The sequence below is a fragment of the Solanum dulcamara genome, chromosome 2, assembly GCF_947179165.1.
Source record: "Solanum dulcamara chromosome 2, daSolDulc1.2, whole genome shotgun sequence".
NCBI classification, from domain to species: Eukaryota; Viridiplantae; Streptophyta; class Magnoliopsida; order Solanales; family Solanaceae; genus Solanum; species Solanum dulcamara.
In genome coordinates, this window is record NC_077238.1 from 44,112,733 (window position 1) to 44,140,642 (window position 27,910).

General features: G+C 38.4%; 1 protein-coding gene and 2 pseudogenes across 5 annotated transcripts in view; 1 reads left to right on the forward strand and 2 right to left on the reverse strand.

Moving 5' to 3' along the window:
* The window catches only part of LOC129880536 (uncharacterized), a 99,791-nt gene extending 72,257 nt beyond the window's left edge, over window positions 1-27,534 (forward strand). For 4 of the 5 annotated variants that reach the window (XM_055954615.1, XM_055954617.1, XM_055954618.1 and 1 more), the window contains 2 exons: window positions 16,992-17,057; window positions 27,249-27,534. In XM_055954615.1, the coding sequence (XP_055810590.1) occupies window positions 16,992-17,057; window positions 27,249-27,431 (249 nt within the window). In that variant the 3' untranslated portion in view covers window positions 27,432-27,534. Of the gene's footprint in view, window positions 1-16,991; window positions 17,058-22,208; window positions 22,272-27,248 lie in introns of all 5 variants that reach the window. The other variant, XM_055954616.1, reaches the window with a different exon arrangement.
* Window positions 2,657-2,778, reverse strand: LOC129881269 (5S ribosomal RNA; annotated as a pseudogene).
* Window positions 7,100-7,221, reverse strand: LOC129881329 (5S ribosomal RNA; annotated as a pseudogene).
* Window positions 27,535-27,910: the final 376 nt, after the last annotated feature.

The window sequence follows — 27,910 nt, forward strand, 5'->3', positions numbered from 1 at the left end:
ACCAGCGCCACAAGATATCATAACTCCAGAGTAGGGAATATTTTCATAATAGATCATATCATATTAGATGGTCATATCATATCATATGTGTACATGACACATTATAACTCCATAAATCCCATGTACAGGTCGTACCTACCCCCTCACGTTGGGGCACGACGAATAATGCAGAGAAGTGTGCACGTTAACAAAACCTGACCCGAGCTCGGTGAAGGAAGAATTAAGGCATTCACAAGTGGAGTAGTGAGAAACTATATGCAATTTAAATCATATTTCAGACTCTACGGAATAATCAAAATGAGCTTTTTTTTCAAAATCGAAACAAGAGTCATATCAAGTACCTTTTGAAAGTCACTATGGACTATATCAAAATAGAACTTCTAGGAATCATATACACGAATTAGGGCATAACAAAATATCTTTTGAAAGTCGAGAAATTGGCCATCCCAGTGGCTTTAAGAATAGGAATTTTTTTGGAATCATATGAAAGTCATATACTTGTTTAGTAAAAACCATGCCAAAAAGGAAGATTAGCTTTATATATTTGTGTCCAAAAGATGCCAATAGATAGAATAAGATTAATACACTTATGCCGAAGACATGCTAAAAGAAAGTATAAGCCTTACATACTTATGCCAAAAATATGCCAAAAGAAGGAAACGTTAGCTTTACATACCCCTTACGGATTACTCTTAACACATTTGCCTCGTCGTCTCTTGAACCTATTTAAAATGAAAGCAATACGAGCATAAAAAACCCTCGACTTTTTATCATCTTAAGTTACATACGAGTATTCATAGAACTCATCTCCTCACTCGACTTCTCGACTAGTTCCTTAGTTAGTTAAGGAGTTAACGAAAATCGGGCAGCACCTCCCCTATAACATGCCCTATCCGAATATCCAATTAGATCCCTAACCACTACATCCAACCAAAAACAAAAACCTACAGCTCATATACAAATAAAACATGGCACCATTACACAACATAAGCTCCAAACAACTTGCTGAAAATTACGATACCAAAATAGGGTTTCCATTCTTTATTTTGCAAAACCTTTAATTATACAAAACAAAGGGTCGTGTGGCTGAAACCAAAAGCTATCACACCTCTTTTAAAACACCTTTAGTCCCTGAAAAACACCACCACATACCTTCAGCAGTACACCAAAAGCACAATACCGTGCTTCGACTACAATTTAACAATAGCGACTACAATTTATCTTGCTTCGAACGTAAATATTTATACGACATTTTTACACTTCCAACAGCATAAAAGGTTTTTAATACACCCTATAAAAACACCATAAACTTCAAATTGGAAAAAAATTACTTACCTTACCCTAAATTGGCCCAAACTCGCATAATCGCGCCTCGAAAACTCTTCAAACTTATTGAAATCACGCGGACTGCTTGTTATCTGTTTGGTGCTTCTACAAGCCATGATTTTACATTATTAACACCTTTATATCATTTTCAAACTTACCAAAACGTGGGAGAAGAGAACCAAGCCATACCTTAACAAACAGCTTCCCAAACTTGCTGAAAATTAACTTCGGAAACTCCTTAACATACTGAAAGTTGCGGACTGTTTGTGTCCCATCTTTTCTTCCCCAAACAGTAATTTTATGCTATTAAACCCCTTCATGTAGCCTTGGGACACCGTAAATAATTAATTCACAAAACAAAATCGGAGGGCTTACCTTAAATTGGGGCAACCCGGTGCTGCCTCTCTCTTGGTCTTACATTTTTTCTCTCCATTTTTGGCTAAGTCCAAAGTTGAAAATGACTCCTTAGTCATCCATACATATATATATATGCATCCTTAGAAGGTTCCACGTGGCATCCCCTAGGGGTGACACGTGGCAGCCCCCTAGGGTGCCACCTCATTCATACCTCCAATCATTAGCTGCCACGTGGCAGCATGGCATCCCCCTAGGGGTGAAACATAGCATCCTCCTAGGGGCCAACTCAATCATGCCTCCAATCATTGGCTACCACGTGGCAATGTGGGGTCTACCCAACCTGCTGCATCACCTACTTGACCCTAAGTAGGTGCATCACTTGCTTGTCCAAGTAGGTGCATCACCTACTTTCTTCGAATAGGCGCATCGTTTCCTTATTTCTCTTTCGTGAGCTCCTAATATCGTCTTACTTCAAGAGCCTATGTATTCCTTGCTACTTAAGCTTGACCTATAATCAAGTAGCTTAGTATGTAAAATGTCCCAAGTAATAGCTTTCACAAGTAAGTCGAGTCCTACGACTCACTACTTAACCTCCAACTTCTTCCGGATTCTTATAATACTATTTCCAATCTTCTCTCTTATAGAGTATCTCCTTCTCCTTTCCTTAGGATTATTTAATAGCGTTCTAGATTACCCGACTCACATGACGACTTCTAAGAAACTTAAGAGCCTTCCCAGAAACTTAAGAAGCTTAAGAAGCATTCCAAGGTACCAAAGTACGGGGTGTAACATCCTTCCCCCTTTAGAACATTCATCCTCGAATGTGAACCAAAACCTTCCTCCGGATCTTATACCGACTATATGGAGAGTTCCTCTATCCCATTGCCATAACATATACTTTCATAGAGAAACCAATATTAAAGTTCCAAAGGTTAGGATTACTTGTAGACGTAGGAAATAGATACGGTTAGTTGTGTTTCATTTCCTCTTTCACTTTCTAGGGGGTCACCCATCCTAGTACTACTCTCGCCCAAGCACACTTAACTTCGGAGTTCTGATGGGATCCGGTGCGTTAGTGCTGGTATGATCGCATCCATCCCTTATGGGATCTCTTTTGAAGTTTAAGCATTCCCATTTACATATGATAGCATCAGTTGATTTTCTTTTACGCTTGAACTTCTCTTGTCCATTTCCCCTCTTTAGGGTGTATTCATGTCATTGTCTAAGTCCTTTCCAACCTATTTAGTATATTGCGCTATTTCCATATCTTCCTTTACATCACCTATATTTTAGGTTACCCTTGTACGAAACCTTAATACAATTATGAGGTGCTTAGAATCCTCAATATACAGTACCAACTCCAGTCTTGAACACTGGTACTCGAGTAATATCCTTATTGTAGTAGTGCATTTAAAGCCACATTCCATTCGTCCCAATAAGTAATTAGCTCATCACCATTTATCCTAATATATCAACTCAGTCGGTGCCTTAATATGTCATTCTATCCAGATTTAGGTGTCATCTCTAAATCATCTTCATAGGATCATAAGTTTTTTCCAACTTCGTTTTACCATACAAATATCGACCTTTCAAGATATATTACAATACTATATCTCATTCTCTTTTTATTTCTAGGAAAATTTGGGCAGAGTTTCCTTTGTATTTCTCCCTATCTCAACATGCAGGAAATACCAACAATGCCTCATTGGGAAAAGATATATTTATTCATATCACAGCTATATAATGCTTTCAATATCAATAACCGTATGAAAATAATGGACTTACCTCCTGTGTCCAACTCAAACTGCATTTGTTACACTTTCCTGTCTACTTTCCTTTCACCTTTCTACCTTACATGTCAATCGTATTTCCATACCTCACCTGACATATCTCCTTCGTGCCTTTGCTTACCTGCATGCCTTGTAACCTCCAATATCGTCAGTTACTTTCTTCTATCGATGTTGTCCTTCTACTGAAACCACAAGTTAGTATGAGGACTTTCATTCCCTATGATTCGGCTCTATCGCACGATCTTAGATATGAAAGAAAGGTAGCATCTTAAATGTCTTGAAGCCTCCTATTTATAGATGTGGTGCACAACACACCGATAAACAAGACTCTACTAAACACGGTCTATAGACACTCCAAGGACGAACTACTCTAATACCACTTCTGTCATGACCCAACTCTGTAGGCCGTGACTGGTGCCCGAGTTGGGAATCCATACATACCCTTAGCCCCACTTGGCGTGTTAGCAGAATAAACAAAAATAGAAATTGAAAAAGGGGTCACTAGAGGGTGCACAAAAATAGATATAGCACACGGAGGCCGTTAAGGCCGTCGCTGAGCACAAGCCCAAAACACATATACAAAACCCACCACACAATTATACAGACCTCTACAAAATGATAGCATAATTATATGGCGGGACAGGCCCCCACCGTACCCCTAAATAAACAAATATCGACATCAAATAGCCAGCACCAAGAGATAGGCTCTAGAACAGTGGAGCCCTTCCAAAATAGCTGATCCTAAGCTGGAGGATCTCTGAATTGAACATCTATACCTGCGGGCATGAAACGCAGCCCCCCCTCCCCCTCGAAGAAAGGGGGTCATTATAGAAAATGTACGGAATATATAAAGCATGAACTGTAATAAGTAAAGTCATTACCAGAACAGAAGGTGCACAAATGAGCAAACTACCCAGAATACCAAAATGCTTTTCATAACCACAGATATTGTATTCAGAAAACATATGCCATATCCGACCCCATTATGGGACTCAGTGAACAAATTATGGTCGCCGTCCCGTCATTGGCACCATAGCACATTATAACTGCAGAGTAGGGAATATCTCCGTAATAGATCATATCATATCATATGGTCATATAAAATCATATCATATCATATATGTACATGTCACATCATAACTCCATAAATCCCATGTACAGGTCGTACCTACCCCCTCATGTTGGGGCACGATGAACAATGCAGAGAAGTGAGCACGATAACAAAACCTGACCTGAGCTCGATAAAGGAGGCATTGAGGCATGCACGAGTGGATTAGTGAGAAACTATATGCAATTTAAATCATATTTGAGACTCGACGGAATAATCAAAATGAGATTTCATTCAAAATCGAGAAAAGAGTCATATCAAGTACCTTTTGAAAGTCACTATGGACTATATCAAAATAGAACTTCTGGGAATCATATACATGTATCAGGGCATAACAAAATATCTTTTGAAAGTTGAGAAATTGGCCATCCTAGTGGCTTTAAGAATAGGAACTTCTTTGGAATCATATGAAAGTCAGATACTTGTTTCGTAAAAACCATGCCAAAAAGGAAGATTAGCTTTACAATTTTATGCCCAAAACATGCCAAGAGATAGAATAACCTTAATACACTTATGCCGAATACATGCCAAAAGAAAGTCTAAGCCTTACATACTTATGCCAAAAATATGCCAAAAGAAGGAAACGTTAGCTTTACATACCCCTTACGGATTACTCTTAACACGTTCGACTCATCATCTCTTGAATCTATTTAAAATGAAAGCAATACAAGCATCAAAAACCCTCGAATTTCCATCGTCTTAACTTACATATGAGTATTCATAGAACTCATCTCCTCGCTTGCCTTCTTGACTAGTTCCTTAGTTAGTTAAGGAGTTAACGGAAATTGGGCAGCACCTCCCCTATAACATTCCGTATCTAATTTTCTAATTAGATCCCTAACCTCTACAGACAACCAACAAAAAAAACCTTGCAGCTCATATACAAATAAAACATGGCACCATTAGTTAACATAAGCTCTAAACAACTTTCTGAAAATTACGATACCAAAATAGGGTTTCCATTCTTTATTTCGCAAAACCTTTAATTATACGAAACGAGGGGTCTTGTGGCTGCAACCAGAAGATACCACACCTCTTTTAGAAAACCTTTAGTCCTTGAAACACACCACCACACACCTACAGCAGCACAGCACAAGCACAACACTTTGCTTCGACTATAATTTAACGATAGCGACTCCAATTTAGCTTGCTTTAAACATAAACATTTCTAATACATTTTTACACTTATAGAGGCATAAAAGGTGTTTAATACACCCTATAACAATACCATAAACTTCAAATTGGAAGAAAAGACTTTACCTTACCCGAAATTGACCCAAACTCGCCAAATCGCGCCGCGGAAACTCTTCAAACTTGCTGAAATCGCGTGGACTGCTTCTTATCCATTTGGTTCTTCTCCAAGACATGATTTTACATTATTAACACCTTAATATCATTTCCAAACCCTTACCAAAATGTGGGAGAAGATAACCAATCCATACCTTAACAAACGGCTTCCCAAACTTGCTGAAAATTAACTTCGGAAACTCCTTAACATGCTGAAAGTTGCGGACTGTTCGTGTCCCTTCTTTGCTTCCCCAAAAATTAATTTTACGCTATTAAACCCCTTCATGTATCCATGGGATACCGTAAATAATTAATTCAGAATAAAATCGAAGGGCTTACCTTAAATTGGAGCAACCCGTGGCTGCCTCTGTCTTGGTCTCACATTTTTGCTCTCCATTTTTGGCCAAGTCCAAAGCTGAAAATGACTCCGTATTCATCCATACATATATATATACATCCTTAGGAGGTTCCACATGGCATCCCCCTAGGGGTGACACGTGGCAGCCTCCTAAGGTGACATGTGGCAGCCCCCTAGGGTGCCACCTCATTCATACCTCCAATCATTAGCTGCCACATGGCAGCATGGGTCCACCCAACCTGCTGCATCACCTACTTGATCCTAATTAGGTGCATCACCTACTTGTCCAAGTAGGTGCATCACCTACTTTCTTCGAGTTGGCTCGTCGTTTCCTTATTTCTCTTTCGTGAGCTCGTAATCTCGTCTTACTTCAAGAGCCTATGTATTCCTTGCTACTTAAGCTTGACCTGTAATCAAGTATCTTAGTATGTAAAATGTCCCAAGTAATAGCTTTCACAAGTAAGTCGAGTCCTATGACTCACTACTTAACCTCCATCTTCTTCCGGATTCTTATAACACTATTTCCAATCTTCTCTCTTATGGAGTATCTCCTTCTCCTTTCCTTAGGATTATTTAATAGCGTTATAGATTACCCGACTCACATGATGACTTCTAAGAAACTTAAGAGCCTTCCTTGAAACTTAAGAAGCTTAAGAAGCATTCCAAGGTACAAAAGTACGAGGTGTAACATCCTTCCCCCCTTTAGAACATTCGTCCTCGAATGTGAACCAAAACCTTCCTCCGGATCTTATACCGACTATATAGAGAGTTCCTCTATCCCGTTGCCATAACATATACTTTCATCAAGAAACCAATATCAAAGTTCCAAAGGTTAGGATTACTTGTAGACGTAGGAAATAGATACAGATACTTGTGTTTCATTTCCTCTTTCACTTTCTAGCGGGTCACCCATCCTAGTACTACTCTCGCCCAAGCACGCTTAACTTTGGAGTTCTGATGGGATCCGGTGTGTTAGTGCTGGTATGATCGCATCCATCCCTTATGGGATCTCATTTGAAGTTTAAGCGTTCCCATTTACATATGATAGCGTTAGTTGATTTTCTCTTACGCCTGAACTTCTCTTGTCCACTTCCCCCCTTTAGGGTGTATCCATGTCATTGTCTGAGTCCTTTCTAACTTATTTAGTATACTACGCTATTTCCATATGTTCTTTTACATCACCTATATTTTAGGTTACCCCTGTACAAAACCTTAATACAATCATGAGGTGCTTAGAATCCTTAATATATATTACAAACTCCATTCTTGAACACTGGTACACGAGTAATATCCTTACTGTAGCAGTGTATTTAAAGCCACATTCCATTCGTCCCAATCAGTAATTAGCTCATCACCGTTTATCTAGGTGTATCAACTCAGTCGGTGCCTTAATATATTATTCTATCCAGATCTATGTGTCATCTTTAAATCATTTTCTTAGGATCACAAGTCTTTTCCAACTTCGTTTTACCATACCAGTATCGACCTTTCAAGATATATTACAATCATATATCTCATTCTCCTTTTATTTCTAGAAAAATTTGGGCAGAGTTTCCTTTGTATTTCTCCCTATCTCAACACCTGCACGCAGGAAATACCAATAATGCCTCACCGAGATAACATATATTTATTCATATCATAGCCACACAGGGCTTTCAATATCAATAACCGTATGAAAATAATGGACTTACCTCTTGTGTCCAACTCAAACTTTATTTGTTACACCTTCTTGTCTACTTTCCTTTCACCTTTCAACCTTACATGTCAATCGTATTTCCATACCTCACCTGACATATCTCCTTCGTGCCTTTGCTTACCAGCATGCCCTGTAACCTCCAATATCGTCAGTTACTTTCTTCTATTAATGTTGTCCTTCTGCTGAAACCACAAGTTAATATAAGGAATTTCATTCCCTATGACTCGGCTCTATCGCACAATCTTAGATATGAAAGAAAGGTAACATCCTAAATATCTTGTAGCCTCCTGTTTATAGATGTGGTGCACAACACACCGATAAAATAGACTCTACTAGACACGGTCTATAGACACTCCAAGGACGAACTGCTCTCATACCACTTTTGTCACGACCTAACTCCATAGGCCATGACGGGTGCCCGAGTTAGGAACCCATACGTACTGTTAGCCCCACTTAGCATGTTAGCAGAATAAACAAAAGTAGAAATCGAAAAGGGGTCACTAGATGGCGTACGAAAACAGATATAGCACACTGAGGCCGTTAAGGCCGTCACTGAACACAAGCCTAAAACACATATACAGAACCCACCATACAAGTCTACAGACCTCTACAAAATTATAGCATAATTATATGGCAGGACAGGGCCCCCGTCGTACCCCTGAATAAACAAATGCCGACATAAAATAGCCAGCACCAAGAGCTAGGCTCCAGAATAGTGGAGCCCTTCCCACATAGCTAAGTGGAAATCCTAAGCTAGAGGATCTTTGAAATGAAATGAACATTTGTACCTGCAGGCATGAAACGCAACCCCCCTCCCCTCCAAAGAAAGGGGGTCAGTACAGAAAATATACAGAATATGTAAAGCATGGACTATAATAAGTAAAGCCATTACCAGAACAGAAGGTGCACAAATGAGCAAGCTACCCAGAATACCAAAATGCTTTTCATAACCACAGATATTGTATTTAGAAAACATATGTCATATCCATCCCCATTATGGGACTCAGTGAGCAAATCATGGTCGTCTCCCCATCATCGGAGCCACAGCACATCATAACTCCAGAGTAGGTAATATCTCCATAACATATCATATCATATCAGATGGTCATATCAAATCATATCATATCATATATGTACATGGCACATCATAACTCCATAAATTCCATGTATAGGTCGTACCTACCCCCTCAGGTTGGGCCTCAGCGAATAATGCAGAGAAGTGCGCACCATAACAAAACTTGACCCGGGCTCGGTGAAGGAAGCATTGAGGAATTCATGAGTGGAGTAGTGAGAAACTATATGCAATTTAAATCATATTTGAGACTCGACAGAATAATCAAAATGAGCTTTTGTTCAAAATCGAGACAAGAGTCATATCAAGTACCTTTTGAAAGTCACTATCGACTATATCAAAATAGAACTTCTGGGAATCATATACACGTATCAGGGCATAACAAAATATCTTTTGAAAGTTGAGAAATTGGCCATCCTAGAGGCTTTAAGAATAGGAACTTCTTTGGAATCATATGAAAGTCAAATACTTGTTTCGTAAAAACTATGCCAAAAAGGAAGATTAGCTTTACATATTTGTGCCCAAAACATGCCAAGAGATAGAATAAGCTTAATATACTTATGCCGAATACATTCCAAAAGAAAGTCTAAGCCTTACATACTTATGCCAAAAACATGCTAAAAGAAGGAAACGTTAGCTTTACATACCCCTTACGGATTCCTCTTAACACGTTCGCCTCTTCGTCTGTTGAAACTATTTAGCATGAAAGCAATATGAGCATCAAAAACCCTCGACTTTTGATCGTCTTAACTTACATATGAGTATTCATAGAACTCATCTCCTCGCTTGCCTTCTCGACTAGTTCCTTAGTTAGTTAAGGAGTTAACGGAAATCGGACAGCACCTCCCCTATAACATGTCCTATCTGAATTTCCAATTAGATCCCTAACCACTACAACCAACCAAAAACAACAACCTTCATATATATACAAATAAAACATGGCAACATTACACAACATAAGCTCCAAACAACTTGCTGAATATTACGATACCAAAATAGGGTTTCCATTCTTTATTTCACAAAATCTTTAATTATACAAAATGAGGGGCCATGTGGCTGAATCCAGCATATACCACACCCCTTTTATAACACATTTATTCCCTGAAACACACCTACACACACCTGCAGTAGCACACCACAAGCACAACACCTTGCTTCGACTACAATTTAATGATAGCGACTCCAATTTAGCTAGCTTCAAACGTTAAACATTTCTACGACATTTTTACACTTCCATCAGCATAAAAGGTGTGTAATACACCCTATAACAACACCATAAACTTAAAATTGGAATAAAATACACTACCTTACCCGAAATTGGCCCAAACTCGCCAAATCGCACCTCGGAAACTCTTCAAACTTGCTAAAATCGCACAGATTGCTTGTTATCCGTTTGGTGCTGCTCCAAGAAATGATTTTAAATTATTCACACCTTCATATAATTTCCAAACCCTTAACAAAACATGGGAGAAGATAACCAAGCCATACCTTAACAAACGGCTTCCCAAACTTGGTAAAAATTAACTTGGTAGTAGAATGGGATTGATGATGAGCTGGCAAAAGCCCCCAGATCTCCTGGTTTGTGAGCCAGTTTCAAAGACTTTTTTTCTTAGCTGCTCTAGATTCTATTCTATATGCTACTTACTTACATATTCTGTTTTATTTCAAAAGGTGGCTCATCTATATAGCATAGCTGAAAGCGGACAAAAAAGCCTTAATATGCTAAAAATATCGGACTGTTCATGCCCCTTCTTTGCTTCCCCAAACAATAATTTTACGCTATTAAACCCCGTCATGTAGCCGTGGGATACCTTAAATAATTAATTCACGGAATAAAATTGAAGGTCTTACCTTAAATTGGAGCAACCTATGGCTGCCTCTCTCTTGGTCTCACATTTTTTCTCCCCATTTTTGGCTAAGTCCAAAGCTAAAAATGACTCCTTAGTCATCCATACATATATATATATGCATCCTTAGGAGGTTCCACATGGCATCCCCCTAGGGGTGACATGTGGCAACCCCTAGGGCGTCACCTCAATCATGCCTCCAAGCATTGGCTGCCACATGGCAGCATGGGGTCCACCCAAGCTACTGCATCACCTACTTGACCCTAAGTAGGTGCATCACCTTCTTTTCCAAGTAGGTGCATCACCTACTTGCTTCAAGTAGGCGCGTCATTTCCTTATTTCTCTTTCATGGGCTCATAATCTCGTCTTACTTAAAGAGCCTATGTATTCCTTGCTACTTAAGATCGATGTGTACTCAAGTAGCTTAGTATGTAAAATGTCCCAAGTAATAGCTTTCACAAGTAAGTCGAGTCCTATGACTCACTACTTAACATCCAACTTCTTCCGGATTCTTATAACCCTATTTCCAATCTTCTCTCTTATGGAGTATCTTCTTCTCCTTTCCTTAGGATTATTTAATAGAGTTACAGATTACCCAACTCACATGACGAATTCTAAGAAACTTAAAAGCCTTCCCAGAAACTTAAGAAGCTTAAGAAGCGTTCCAAGGTACCAAAGTATGGGGTGTAACAACCTTTCACCATCAAAACCCATCACAACCTTTATACTTTATTTGAAATATCATTGAAATTATAATTCATCATCATTCATTATTTTCATGACACATTCATAAGTCTTTGATAATCACTCATAAAAATCATTTATCAATCATGATCATAATTCCTTAAAATCATATTTGAAAATAGCATAAAATATGGGTCCATAAAAATAACTTGAAATCACACAATTTAACTTGAATCATGCATAACTAGATCAATGATAATGAAATAAAGGATAATTAACTTGACCCAATGCAATTTTATAAGAATTAGGGCATAGAAGAAAAATTCATAAAGAGAATTAAAGAAAACCTTGGGGCTCCATAGATGGAAGTATCTATGGATTAATTCTCACATACCTTAGACAATTAGAGCCCTAAATGCACTCGAATTGGAGACTTGAACTTGAAACTCTTGAAATCTTGCTTGAGGAAGAATATGAACTTTGGGAGAGATGTTTTAGAGAAGATTTATGTTTAGGGTGAATGGAAGTGAATGATGAAATTAGGAGCATTTGGGGTATATAATACAATAGGATTTGACCCCAAAAACCATCCAAATACATTAACAAACTAATAGGGAAAAGACCAAAACCTCTTTAAGAACTAGATGGGTCACCTTGACGGGAAGTCTTCACGGACTGTTGTAATAACTCTCCATGTAATTTTCCTTTTTTCCAATCTTTTCAATGTTTAAAGATTTCATGTAGCGATCCCAAGCCATTTATGACTTGCTGACATTGACAGTTCGGTTGCATAGTCGTTTGTTTGGGTTTATGCCTGATTCCCTGTTTTGGAGCCCTTGGAGTTTGATCGGTTGACTTCGATCAAAATTCTAGAATATAACCTTAGAATAGAATTCTCATGGTCCCATCAGCTCCAAAATGGTCATATTATGCTAGTATCATACTTGGCCCGAGCCCAAGCATTTCGGTGCGAGTTTGAGCCATTAGATATTTTTGCTTTCAAGCTTTAGCCTAAGGTTGACTTTGGTCAACATTCATGGTAAATGCACTTAGATTAAAATTTTGTCAGTGCAATATACTCTAGAATGTTTATTTTAGTCTAGCATGATCCTTCATGCAGTTCTCGAGGCTTCCGGTCTCATTTCGAGCCTCCTTGTAAAATTAGTAAAAATAGTGCAAGGGTGTGGGACCCACTTTTTTTAAGATGACCTTGGATGGAAAATTTGACTGCATCGTTGAGTATGGAGTGTTGAATTTGGTGAGGTATCATAGTTCGTTAGTGCGTATGGGATACAAAAAGAATCTCAAGCACTTCGTCGGAGACTTTAGACTTTGACAAATCAAAAATTGTAGCAAAATCTGATGTAGGCCCATTTTACTCTTCGCTTTCATGCAACAAGGGCCATTTTTAGAGAATCTATGGGCCTTATCCTCTATATTCACAGACATGGGGCCGCATTTAAGAAGTCCTAAGGGATTGGCCTCCACATTTGCGAGGTACCTGTCACTTTCGCGGAGCCTAATGGCTCTTCCCTCTGCGTTCACGGACCCTAATGGCTCTTTTCTCCATGTTCTTGGTGGCCCTGCCATATTTGTGGAGCATTAAGGACTTAGCGTCTATGTTCGTGACCTTTTCCTCTGCGTTCGCGTAGAGCATTTGTCTGGTCTTTTAATTTAAGACCAAATGCAAACAGCCCCGACCCCATTCCCTCTTATTATGATTTTGAGAGCTATAGAGCTCCAATTTTATAGATTCTAAGTCTGGTAGGTTCATATTGATCTTTGCTACATGTTAGTATTTCGGGGAAACATGCAAGAAGGTGGTTTGAGGTAATTTCCGCTCTAAAGGGTCTTCCCTAACTTAGCTTCAAGCTTTCATGGTCAAATTTATTGTTGGACTTATTTCTCTCATTTTGAGCAACAAGTTATGCCCCCATTTTGGGATACAACTCAATAATGCATTTAATTTTTTTTATAGAGGTGATTTTGGGGTTCTCATTACAGGTCCCACAATCTCTTTTTGACCTAATTTTGGGTCCATCTCTAAAGAATACAATTTTAGCCCCAAAACATTCATATTAACAATATGATCAATATTTTGAAAGTGTGGAGGCAATTGGAGTTGTTTTTGGAGTAAAAAGTTATCGAAAAGTGGACTTGGAGCACGCGTGTTTAGCTTCGAGGTAGGCTACGGTCTTCTTTCTTTTGATTGATCTTTATGAGTTGTTGTATAGTAAAAATTGTTTGTGGTTTGGATTATATGCGATGGGTCAGGCTCGATTCCTAGTTTCTTGTTTCTTTTTCCTGGTATGAGCCTTAGGCTAGGTTGCCTTTATGAGACTTCCAGTCTAGTTGGTAAGATTATGGATCATGCCTTAGTTTGGCCTTGATTAGCCTATTTTAGTTTGCTTGTGCAATGTTTGTGGTTCTTGGAGGAATTATACCTTAGAATTGAGTTTGGGTTGATCCTTAGTTGATGTAGCCATTGTTGGTGGGAATTTCAAGAATTAGTTTCCTTCGCTATTGTAGCACCTATTTTAGAGCCATGGTGTAGTGGTTCTCACCTGATTAGGCTTGTGAATTACTTTTGGGCCCCATTTTTAGATTTAGAGGTAGAATCCTTTATGTTTTTAGTTACATTTTGGCGGGGCTAGTTGTATTTACACTCTTAAGGTTGTACTTTGGTTGAATCTGGAGCTATTGATGGACTAGTTGAGCACCTATTTTCTCATATTCTCCTCATTGTTACCCAGTTAAGGTTTAGTTCACTTTTTGGTCTTGCTATTGAGTTAGAGGAGTAGATTTGAGCCCTAGGCATTGGATAGAGGTCAGTTGTATATGTTAGTCCTGATTTTGTACTCTAGAGGGTAAGATGCTTGTGGCTTCGTTATTGTATGTGATTGTGTATGTTGTTTGGGTATTGGTGATGGCATGCATTGTATTAGATCCTTATTTTCTCACAGATGTAGTCGACCTCGATGTATGCATTGGTTCTTAGCATTAATTTGAGGAAGTTGGGTTGTAACCCACACTATTTTATATGGATTTTCTAAATAGGGGTCATACTACCTTTATTACTACTATTTACAGTGGACTAGAGGCATCGAGGATGCACTCATTTTCTTATATTGGTTCGATTGGAGAGAGTTCCTGACCCTTTCTATGCTAATTTGACAATTTATCTCTGATCATCATAACAAAGCAAATTTTTGATGATTGGATATGCATATTGATATTTATATAGATATAAGACCTAGAGGTGTTCCTGAGCCCCTCATGGCGATCCCAGAGAGTCGCATGGGTCCTACTTTCTGGCCGGGATTGGAAGTACGTGTATATATTTTGGTATGAGGGACTTGGCGTTGATGTCACTACTGGTTTTATTGCATAACTGTCATTCATATATGTATTGCCTATCACCAGCATAGTTGTTTGTACCTATTGGTAGTATGGGATGCCGTTCAGGTTTACCTGCTTGTGAGTGAACCTCTTGGGCATACAGGGCTTGGGAGAGGTATTATTTGACTATTTACGAAGTTGTGGCGGTATAAAAGGTGGTCTCTTGTTTGAAGGTAGTAACTGCCCTTGTTCTTATTTATCTAATTTTTTTGTGTAAGGATTTAGTTGATACGGTTCTTTGGGCCTTTATGTGATATATGTGTTTACTTGTGTTAGTAGGTTGTCACTTAGTTGTCCTCCTTTATATAGTGTTGTCGGGTTAAGGTTCTGGCTGGTGCCACTAGGTACGTCCTTTGGTTCCTCATTTGTTTCCTATTTTCTCTTTAACACCCCTCAAAAATGCCCACAAAATACCTTAAGAATGCCTTGAAAATAGGTCGCTCATGTAACGCATTATCCTTAATCTTTTTGGAAAATTCGACTTTGAAATATCGATTAGAGAGTTAAAACCTGCGGGAAAATGGTCTCGATGGATTTTTAGGACCCGTAGAACGGAAGAAAGATTTTCGAAGAAACCACAAAATAATGTGGCCCGCGACAGGACCGCGTCGCGGACCTGGGAAGGTCTTCCGGCCGAATTAAGATTTTTTAAGGGGCGTTTTAGACTTTTTATAAATTATTAGTTAATGAACCTAGACATTTTTAGGACCTAATTCAACTCTATAAATTAACTTAAACCTCTAATTCTATTCATTCTTCTATAATTCAGCTATCAAATATTTCTCTCTCTACAAAAAGGCTCTCAAGGGTTTCCATTGAAGACTTCAAGCAAATTCACTCAATTTCTCCATCAAAATTCTCAAGTCTTCCAAATTAATTAGTGTTCTCACTCAAGGTATGTGGGTATTGATTCGTGGATCCTTTCATCTATGAAGCTCAATCAATTTCTCAAGGTTTTCTATCAAATTAAAGTATGGTGTTTTATGGGTTTTGTGATCTCTATTCCAATTGCATGAATTTTGATTTAAAGTATGATCATGAGTCTATTTTGATATAAATTAATGGTTATTGAATTAAATTGAAGAGTTTTCCCATAAATTCTCTTATTTTGATTTCTAGGGTTCATGATGTAAATTATAAGTATTTTGATTTATACTTCTAAAGGATGTTATCTATATGAATTATGTATGGGCTAATATAAAGTTTATGATCATGCATGTTTTCAAGTCAATTTCATGATTTTCAAGTAAATTGATCATGCATTCATGTCATACCCTAATTTCAAGTATAAGCTATTATCATGAGTTTTCAAGTTATATTCTATGAGAACTTTTATTTAATGATTTCAAGGGTATTATTATGAATCTCATTCAAATTGATTATGCATTCAAGTTTTACCCTAATTTCCAAGCATGAATTATTTCTATGTATGTATGATTTGTAATGTGGAAGGACAATACCCGCATTTCACTTATGTTATGAAAATGAGCTATTCTATGATTTTAAACCTATGATCATGACTATGATATATAAAATTTAAGATCTTATGTTATGTATGTATTCCTTGGGATTTGATTTAGCACCGAATGTGAACTTGAGGTGGGGGCTCAAAGCAAGGGGTCCTTATATAAAGTCTCTTGTCTCATAACTACGTGCCACCGTAGGATTATATTTTTGGCCTAGATAGTGGATCCACAAATAGCACATGTTCATGATTAGGAGTCTACCTTAGCAAAGTAGTCTCCTCCTTCTCGATGTGGGTATCATCGGATTCCATGTTATAGCTCGCATGGTCTTATTGTCGGTTATGGTTCCTATCCCACATATGTACTTTTCTTTATGTTTTAAATGACTAATCCTATCTTTTAATTTACATGATACTCTTATAGTTATGATGCATTGATCTTTCTTAAAGACTACTTATGATTTTTGACTATTTCTGCTAACATGCTAATTTAAATGGTCATTGTTACAAATATGGTTTCTCATGCATTGCATTGCCCCACATACTTAGTATATTCCAACGTACTAATGCATACTTTTTGCCTACATTGTCTCATAATATAGGGGTTGAGGTTGAAGATCCTAATCGTCCACGTAACTAGTAGGCATCCTCTATTTGATGGTGTTGTGGTGAGTCCTTATTGACCGGGGACTAGTTTTATGTTGGTTACTATTTTCTTTTCAAAAGAATTTTGCTTATGTTGTATATTGAGGGGGAGATATGGACATGTCTTAGCCCCCGCCCATACTCATATTTAGAGGCATCTAGTTGGACATATGTTTGAGTCTATGTTGTCATAAGACATTTTCATATTTCTATTCAAGATTTTAGACTCTCTTGTGATGCTTCTGCTTTTATATAATACCTTATGTATACTTATAATATATACAAGAGGCTTGGTTGGAGCCCTTCAGTATTTTGATCATCGTGTTATGACTAGGCCCTAGGCTGGGTCGTGACAAACTTGGTATCAGAGCACAAGGTTTTCCAAGTGTCCTAGGGTGTCCAACATGCCGCGTCAAGTAAAGTCTTATTCATAGGTGTGAAGCACACCACACTTATGAGTAGGAGGCTATGAGGCGTCTTAGGAAATTCTCACTTCTTTCATGATCCATGTCGTGCGGTAGAGTAGTACTCTAAGACCTTTCCTCCTAATGATTATTCTTTACGATTTTTCAGAACATGCCTCCGAGAAGACAAATCACTCAAGCTAATGGTCCTCTTCCCGATCAAGTAACTAATAAGGAGTTTTGGACCGCTATCACTATGCTAGCTCATATATTGGCTAACCATGGAGTAATGGCTCAGCTCCTTTGGATCCAGCATTAGAGATCCTGTATCCCAATAAGCATACATGGTAGAAAGGAGTAGTTTTGGGTGCACCGAGCAGTTTGCAACCTAGGTTGGACTTATAGGTCCTCAGTAGAGTCCTTTATCAGTCTCTAAGTATGTGATGGAGTTTCTAGAGTGGACAGCATCACAAAATTTGATAGCAATTGGGTCTACCTTTCCCCAGGTGGTCAGTTTTGTGAGGCCTATAGAGTTGCATGTATGGAGACTTATAAAGGTGGAGATAAGAGATCCCACCGTTAACGTAGTAAAGTAGCACCTTGCTTTGAGGTAGGCATCATCTTAGTGAGAGTCAGCCTTACTCTAGACCTACCAGACCCATGGCAGGAGTACCTCAGGTTCTAGGTGGTCCTATATTATACCCACAGTGGACAGAGTTCATGATAGACTTCTAAAATTATTCCTTCTGAGCATTCAGATTATGGGGTTCATTTTATACTGGCCAGGTCATCTCAGCTGGTTGCACTTAGTAGGAGGTGTTATACATGCAATGATTCAGGATATTTGGCTAGGGATTGTCCTGTAGTCACACATCGCAAGCGATAAGCTCAACATAATAGGGCTCATAGGGCCCAAGGACTCAGTTAGAGGTGGTGCCCCAAGTGTTGTAGTTAGTGGTATATGTGTAGAGTTTGGGGTCAGGTGCATTTCATCCCATGCTTCTGCATGTCAGACAGAGGACGAGGCTCTAGGTACCAATTGAATATGTGCAAATTTTGTTTCTAGGACCTATCTTGCTTGTAGTGCTTGGGTGTTAGGGTCTTCATACCCATCGGTGATTACTTGACTTGTTAGATTCATCTTGTAACTCTGGTAACTAACTACTTTACTTGGACATATATGAGTGTTCTTACTTAGCCTGATTACTTGTCTATTGTTTGCTATGATAGCTTTACTTGGATTTATGTGTATGTGCTTATCTTTCGTAGGTGATTTCTTTTAGTAGTGGATTATTTAGTTTTGATATTATGTTGTGTTAATGGTAGAATTATACCTTGTGGGTGTTGAGCTTAGTTGATTGCTCTGGTAGATTTTTGCTTAGCTATTCTAGAGTTTTCTTGGTTTAGTCCTTCCCCCTTCCTAGTTCCCCTCCCCCCAAGTGAGCTTAGCTGGTGTGAGGTTGGTGCCGAGAGAAAGGTATGTCAGTAGTTGTGGCCCATGAGGTCTATCATAGATCTCATTCATCGATTCTTTCTTTGTTTGACCTTCTATTTTTAGTTCCTAGGGTGGCAAAGTTAAAGCCTATTCCTTTCGATTAACTGGGTTGTCTCTTCATGGTAAGTTGGATGGTTTAAGTTATCAGTTCAGTTGGTTGTGTGATGTGGTGTCATATGGCTATGTTTAAGTGTGGAAGGCAAGGACTGGAATTGTCTTTGTTTATTCTAAGTATAGTGATGTTTTTGCTTGAAACGTCATGTAAAAGGGGTTCTAGTGGGTTCATGGAAATGGTTGTCTACTTATGCTTGTGAACGACAACTAACTAGTAAAAATGGGTCATTATGGGGTGAAAGAATTCATATGGATGAGTCATGATTTATCAGAATTGCCTTGGTTTGCTCTTGTGATTATTGGACTTTGAGGTTATTAGTCAATAATTTTTTGGAAATTTTATTCACAAGCTTGTTTTACCTTACAACCAGGACTACTTTCAATCTTGGTGATTTCGTGTTCTGCCTTGGTCTTACCAGTAAACTACAGCGGGTGTGTCGATGGTTCAAAGGGTCAGATTATTGATTTGGGTATTCTATTGTGGTGTGCTTTGACTAATTCAAACATTGGCTTCCATAGATGAGTGGAATTTCTCTTAGAAGCCTCAGCCTCAAGATGGTCTTAAAGTAATTCATGGGATTATCTCCTGATTTCTTGTTCAAGGTGCGAGGATAGTGTGTGTCATTGTGATTAGCTGACAGTGTTCCTTATGGTGGTTCAGCTTTATTTGGGTTGCTTTTGAGGGGTCAAGATGTTTATTCACTACCTGTCAACTCAGTTACTCATGGATTAGGATGGTTAGCTTGTATTTATACTCGGGGAGTGGTGCATGGACTCATGGCATTAATTTTTTATTGCTTTTGGGTTAGATTCTCATATTGGTTTAGCTTTCTAGAAATTTCATTGGCAACAGAATGGCATTAAAGTGGGTCTCAGCGTGGTTTTTTTCTACCCATGGATTTGGTTGTCCCTTGGAGCAGCCTATTCATCTTGGAAGATAGATTTCAGGCTCAAATTATTGGTTTTAGGAGTTATTGGGTTAGAATTTTAGGCTTGTGCCCCGGGCTGAGTTGCTTATTTTGAGTTCTTGACGTACTTCAATGTTCAGGTGGTGTTTGCATGTCCTTTGTTGTTATTTGGGAAATGTTCAAATGGTGTTGGAAGTTGTTACTGTGGTTTAGGATGGGTAGAATACCCAAGATGGCTAAAAAGTCTTGAGTTTGGAGTATAAAGCAAAGAATTCGACTTTGGAGTTATTAAACATCTTCTCATGTCTGTTAATCGCCTAATTCTAAGGTATATGTATGGCTTTGGTTTATCTCGTATTAGCCTATTGTGTTCAGTTGAATTTGTTCTTGTTGGGTGAAAGTTAGTATCAAAATAGAGGAATTGGAAGTTGGTTTGTGTAAGACCCCAGAAGTTGGAAAGTTAGAACAAAAAATACACCTCAAAAAAGGAATAAATTTCATATCTACGACCCACTTTACGATTCGTAGAGGTTCCGATGACTCATAGAAGAGAGTCGTAGAGGTTGCCTTGGACTTCTTCAGGGCAAGTTTCTAAAGGAGTTCTTATAACTCAACAGGATGAGTCGTCATCCTGTTGACGAGTTGTAAGGTGGACTCGTAATCAAACTTCAGAGGCTAATGAACTGGCAGGTTTTTAGGCCTATAAGATGAGTCAAGATGATGACTCATAGTCTTCTAGATTATCGTAGACACGAATCGTGAGTCCAAAGATTGTAGGGTTCAACACTTATAGGACGAGTCCAAATAATGACTCATAGTCGTGAAGATGAGTCTAGAAACCACTCATTTGCAAACTTCAGAGGCTTGATTTTTTAGAATTTTCCAAAGCCTGGAGAATGAGTCATCTTGATGACTTGTCATCTTCATTACGACTCATAGAGTCAATTCATTGGGCTAAGTCTGAGTTTTTAATGAAGGGTAATTATGTCATTTCCCAAGTTCAGTTCAATGAAGCTAGACAGAACTATGGCTAAGTTCAAGCCTATATCTACCAAATTCTTTGAAATTTCCCTCATTCTAAATTCTCCTAAGGCAAGAACTCAATTCTCTCAAGGTTCCTCTCCAAGTTTCAAGCTAGGGTTTTAGATTTCTTCAAGGTTTGTTCTTCAATTCTAAGTGAATTCACTTAAGGTATGTGGGGATTGATCCATGGGTTCCTTTCATCTATGGAATCCCAAATTTTTCTCAAGTTTCCTTAAATCTTGATTGGTTTATTAACCCTAGATTTGATGAATTGCATTGGGATGTTTCACTTTCATTTTAGATGATTATCAATGATCTTTACAAGGATGTTGTCATATGAATTGCATGATTATGAATGCCCATGCATAAAGCTATTTCCAAGTTATGATTATGAAGTTAAAGATGATTTTCATGAGTTGATTATGAGTTCAATGTTGTTTAAATAAAGTTTTCATTATTTAAAGTTGAGATTCTAATTTAATGATGAAAGTTATTATGATGATAAATTATGATCATAGAAAGTTATCATGGTGTGATAAGTACAATCCTCACAGAATCATGTTCAAAGATAGTGATAAGGACAATTCTCACAAAATTATGGATTTCTATGAATCACTAAAGGTAATGAGCTACTCCTAATATGTTTTATAAAGATGGATTGATAGGTAATTACTATCTTTACCTATTATGTTATGATTATATTTTTATGAGTTTTCTTTGAGATATTGACTAAGCAACAAGAGGACTTCTAGGTAGGGTTCGGTTCGGTAACGCAGTTAGTTATCCAAAGGAATCCTAGTAGCAACCTAAAGTCCCAAACTACATTGCCCATATAGGATTACCTTCATGGCCTAACTAGTGGATCCATACATAGCATAGTTGAGTTGAGTTGAGTACCATGACGGAGTATACCCTGGCAAGGTAGCCTCCCCTTTCTCGGTGAGGGTTCCATCGGATTCCATGTCATAGCTCACATGGTCTTAAGATGTCAGTTAAAGGTCTTATCTTGAAAGTTAAACTATGAGTTTTACGATAAAGTTTTATGATATGCATCGACCATGAGTTTTCATATGTTCTCAAATGCTTTTAAGCCTTATGCATGTTCATTATGATTGGTCATGCATCTTATGGCATATTGTTCATGTTTTTTTACTTGTTCATGCATATTTCACATACTTAGTTCCTTCCATGTACTAACACATACTTTGCCTACATTATATCATAATATAGGGACAGATGACACTCACAGTTATCCTCTTCGTGGCTAAAGTTGTTTTAGATATCAAGGAGTTGGTGAGTCCTTATTCTATCGAGGACATGACTTTCATTCTCATTATTTACTTAACTTTTCTTCTATTGTTTGGGTGAGCTAGGAGCTTGGCCTAATCCCCCATCAAACACTATACTTGAAGAATGTTTAGACAATGTTTTGATGTAGTCCATTTGGACGTCGATTTGAGTACTTCTATCCCTTAGACCCATTCCCTTGAGCTTTTACTTCTACTTATCTTACTATGTTTCTTTACCTTATGTATACGATGTATGTTAAAATGCCTTGCTTGGGGTCCCTCACATCGCGATTACCATGCTATGTCTTAGCCCTAGTTTGGGTCATGACAAACTTTGTATTAAAGCACATGGTTTAGAAGAGTCTTGGGGAGTCTAACATGTCACATTAAGTAGAGTCCTATCCATTGGTGTGAAGCTCCATAACTATGAATAGGAGGCTATAAAATGTCTTAGGAAAATCTCACTTCTTTCATGATCTATGTCATACGGTAGAGCGGTTAAGTCTTTTCCTCTAATGCTAGGTCTTTGCGATTTTCAGAAAATGCCTCCATGAAGATACCCCGCTAGAAGGAATATAGTTTAAGAGGAGAAACAAGCTACACATGATCCCTTGAATGATCAAGACTCCAATTCCTAGTTCTGAGCGGCCTTCTAAGTATATGCTCAAGCCGTTACAGCTCAAGCCAATCTTGAAGTGGTTGCTTTCGTGAACCCAAAAATGGGTACAATGGTGATAAGAGTTCATGATTTCACGTGGATGAATCCTCTGGAGTTTTGGGCTTCCAAGGAGGAAAAGGATCCACAAGAGTTCATTGATAGAATTCATAAGGTTGTGGATATTATAGGGGTTAGCCCGATTGAGAAGGCGATGTTGGCTACATATCAATTGAAGGGCGTTGCTTAAATTTGGTTTGATCAATGGAAAAGTGAGAGGCCTAGAGAGGCGGATCTCGTGACTTGGGATGAGTTCAAAGGGGTGTTTCTTGATTGCTTCTTCCCATTAGAGTTTAGTAAGGACAAGGTACAAGAGTTCATCAACCTTAATCAAGGTGGAATGACTGTGAGAGAGTATGCCCTCAAGTTCATCCAATTATCGTAATATGATTCATTCATGGCTGTCGACTCAAGAGTTCGTATGAGCAAGTTTATGTCGGGTGTATTGGATATGGTCTCAAAGGAGTGAAAGACGACTATGTTAATTCGAGAGATGGACATCTCTAGACTTATGACCTATGCGGATCAAATAGAGAGTGAGAAGCTAAAGGAGAAAACTACGGAGTCCAAGAGGTCAAGGACCGTTGAGGGTGAATTCTCTCATGGTAAGTACAAAGGTGGAGGACATCCTTATTTTATCCAAAGGTACTCCAGCCAAGGATCCTCAAATATCACTATTCCAAGGTTTGACAAGGATAGGGTGACCAACCCTATCCTCAAAGAAGTGCTCCTATTGGCCAAGTTACCCCTGCATGCAAGAAGTGTGGCAACAACCATAAGGGTGAGTATTTAGAGAGTTTGAATGTGTGCTACCAATGTGGTAAGTCGGGCCATCATGATAAAGAGTGTAAGGCCAAAGATGGTTGTCCTCAAGGCCAAGCTGTTCAAGGTGCCCAAATGCAACCAAAGGGTGGTCAATGCAACAACCGGTTTGATGCGCTTCATGGTAGGCTGGAGGTGGAGAAGACTCCCGATATTGTTACCGGTATGTTATGGGTCTTTCACTATGATGTTTATGCCTTACTTGATTTGGGTGAAAATTTGTCTTTTTTCCCCTTATATGGCCATGAGATTTGATATTAGCCCTGAAATATTTTAGAGCCTTTTTCCGTTTTACTCCAATAGGTGAGTCTATTATGGCTAAAAGAGTCTATAGAAGTTGTCCAATTTTGATTATCGATAAAGTTGCTCTATGTGATGTAGCTGAGCTTGAGATGACCGATTTTGATGTTATCCTTGGTATGGATTGGCTATAACATGTTATGCTTCTATTATTTGTAGAACCCGAGTGGTTAAATTCCAATTTCCCAATGAGACAATCATATAATGGCTTTAAAGGTCAATTTATTTTGTGCCTTAAAGCTCGAAAAATGATTTTCAGGGTTTGCATCTATCATCTTGTGAGGGTTAGGCATGAAATTTTTGAATCCCCTACTCTAGAGTCGGTCTCTATTGTAAATGAGTTTTTAGATGTATTTCCCAATGATCTACCCAGTGTTCCTCCCGAAAGGGAAATTGACTTTGGCGTAGACCTTCTTTCGGGTACTCAACCCATTTCTATTCCTCCTTACTAAATGGCACCGGCGAAACTAAAAGAGTTAAAGGAACAATTGAAAGACTTGTTAGACAAGGGTTTTATTCGATCAAGTATATCCCCATGGGGTGCACCCATTTTGTTTGTTAGAAAGAAGGATGGTTCGCTACGTATGTGCATAGACTACTAGTAATTGAACAAAGTAACCATCAAGAATAAATACCTAATTTTGAGGATAGATGATTTGTTTGACTAATTGCAAGAGGTAAGTTACTTCTCTAAGATCGATGTCCATTCCGGTTACCAACAACTAAGGGTGAGGGTGTGTGATATTCCCAAGATGACATTTTGAATAAGGTATGGCCATTATTAGGTCTTAGTTATGTCGTTTGGCTTGACCAATGCCCCTGCAGAATTCATGGACTTGATGAATAGGGTGTTCAAATAATATTTGGATATGTTTGTAATTATGTTCATTGATGATATTTTGGTTTTCTCTCGGATGAGGAAGAGAATGCTAATCACTTGAGGATTATGTTGCAAACTCTCAAGGACAAGCAATTATTTTCCAAGTTCAACAAGTATGAGTTTTGGCTAAGGGAGGTGGCTTTTCTTGATCATATTGTGTCCATTAAAAGGATTATGGTTGATCCTAAGAAAACTGAAGCAGTGAAGAATTGGCCTAGACCATTGTCCCCTTCGAATATTAGAAGTTTCTTGGGCTTAGCCAGATATTATAGGAGAGTGTGGAAGGGTTTTCCTTAATTTCATCATCTTTGAAAAAGTTGACTCAAAAGAAGGTAAAGTTTCAATAGTCGATGGCTTATGAGAAGAGTTGAAAGATCATCTCACTACCACTCCTAGTCTGATGGTTTTTCTATTTATTGTGATGCTTCAACGGTGGGTATTAGTTGTGTTATGATGCAATATGGTAAGGTAATAGTTGATGCTTCCACACAACTTAAGGTGCATGAATGGAATTATCCAACCCATGATCTTAAATTAGTGGCGGTTGGTTGACTCCGATGATGGAGGTGTTCTTATTCATAATGGTTCGGAATCATCTCTTGTGGGAGATGTTAAGGCCAAAAAATACCATGATCTAATGTTGGTTGAGTTAAAGAAGTCAGTTACCGATAAAGCCATTGAAGCATTCTTCTAAGGGAGAGATGGTGTACTTCGTTATCAAGGTCATTTGTGTGTGCCTAATATAGATAGTTTATGAGACTTGATATTGAATGAGGCTCATAGTTCTCGATAGTCGATTCATCTGGGTTCTACTAAGAAGTCAACCCCTGGTGCCGGTTTCTATAACTTTCTGATATTTCCTCTTTTGATCCTTGTTTTAAGACTTTCTAAGTTTCTGGGGTCTTACGTGTTCCACCTGATTAGATTTGTGAATTACTCTTGGGCCCTATTTCTGGATTTAGAGTTAGAATCCTTTATGCTTTCTTGTTGTAGTTTGGCGGGGCTAGTTATATTTGTACTCTCGACGTTGTACTTTGGTTGAATATGGAGCTATTAATTGACTAACTGAGGACATGTTTCCTCATATCCTCCTTTTTGTTACCTAATTAAGGTTGAGTTCCCTTTTGGGTCTTGTTGTTGAGTTAGAGGAGTAAATTTGAGCCCTAGAGGTCAGTTGTATGTGTTAGTCCTATTTCTATGCTCTAGAGGGTAAGGTACTTGTGGCATCATTATTGTATGTGATTTTGCATGTTGTTTGGGTGCTAGTAATGGCATGCATTGCTTTGGATCCTTATTTTCTCACGGATATAGTCGACCCCGGTACATGCATTGGTTGTTGGTATTGATTTGAGGAAGTTGGGTTGTAACCCATACTATTTTATACGGATTTTCTAAATAGGGGTAGTACTACCTTTAGTACTACAATTTACAGTGGACTGGAGGCATCGAGGATGCGCTCATTTTCTTGTATTAATTCTGTCAAAGAGAGATCCCGACCCTTTTTATACTGATTTGACTATTTATCTCTGGTCACCGTGATAGAGCGGATTTTTTATGATCAAATATACAAATTGATATTTGTATTGATATAAGACCTAGAACAGGACTCGGCAGGTATATAAGGGCATTTCTGATCCCCCGTGGCGATCCTAGAGAGGAGCATGTGTCCTATTTCTTAGCCGTGACTAGAAGTAAATATATATATCTGGGTATGAGGCACTTGGCACTAATGGCACAACTGGTTTTATTGCATAACACTCATTCATATATGCATTGCATATCACGAGTATAGTTATTTGTATATGTCGGTAGTATGGGATGCCTTGTGGGTATACCTTCTTGTGAGTGAACCTCTGAGGCACACAGGGTCTCGGAAGGTATTATCTGACTATTTGCGAACTTGTAGTTGTATAAAGGGTGGTCTCTTGTTTGAAGATAGTTATTTCCCTTGTTCTTATTTATCTAACCTTTTTTAGCAGGGATTTAGTTAATACGGTCCTTTGGGCTTTTATGTGATATCTGTGTTTACTTTTATTGGTACTTGTGTTAGTAGGTTGTCACTTAGTTGTCCTCTTTCATAGAGTGTTGTCGTGTTTAGGTTCTGGGCTGGTGCCACCACGTACGTCCTCTGGTTTATCATTAGTTTCCTATCTTCTCCTTTCCTTGTATTAGATGTTTTTTATTGCAGGTTTCCGTGTTATTCTTATAGTTACTTATGATATATAATCCTTGCTTACATGTTCTTTATACTTGCTTTATATTAGGAGCTCATTCGGCTAATGCCTATTGAGTGCCACTTGTTGGTACTCATACTATACTTTCTCACCTTGCAAATCAAAGTATGGGTTTTCACTACTGATTTGGATATCATACAGAGAAACTCTTGGATTTTTGGAGACTTGGGTGAGCTCTTGACAATTGGAGTTGCCTATCTCCCTCTGTTTTAATTGGACTAGTATTTATTTTGTATTCAAAGATGGTTGTACTATTATCGTATTTGTATAAACCTTGTACTTCCTTATTTAGTTTAGTAGCTCGACTACCGACTGATATCAGGTCTTGGGAGTTATATTGGTGTATTTTTCTCATTCTTCTTCTCTTATTATTACTATTATTATTATTCGCTTTTTTTCACTTGTGATGGTCTGTTGCCTATAGTTCCGGACTGTGGGCTTAGACTTACCTACTGGTGGGTTTATATTAAGTGCCATCATGACTTAAAAAATTAGATCGTGACAATTGTCAAGGCCACCACGGTCCATGGTGATGGTCATGAAATAGAGGGTCAAAAACTTACTGGAGGGGTCAACTCCCACGGAGATCACTATGGTCCGTGAAACTTTCCACACATCGTGGAACCAGTCATGGAGTGGGCCTATCCTTAGGGACCAACTACTTCTCCTATATGGACCTTATTACGGTCCGT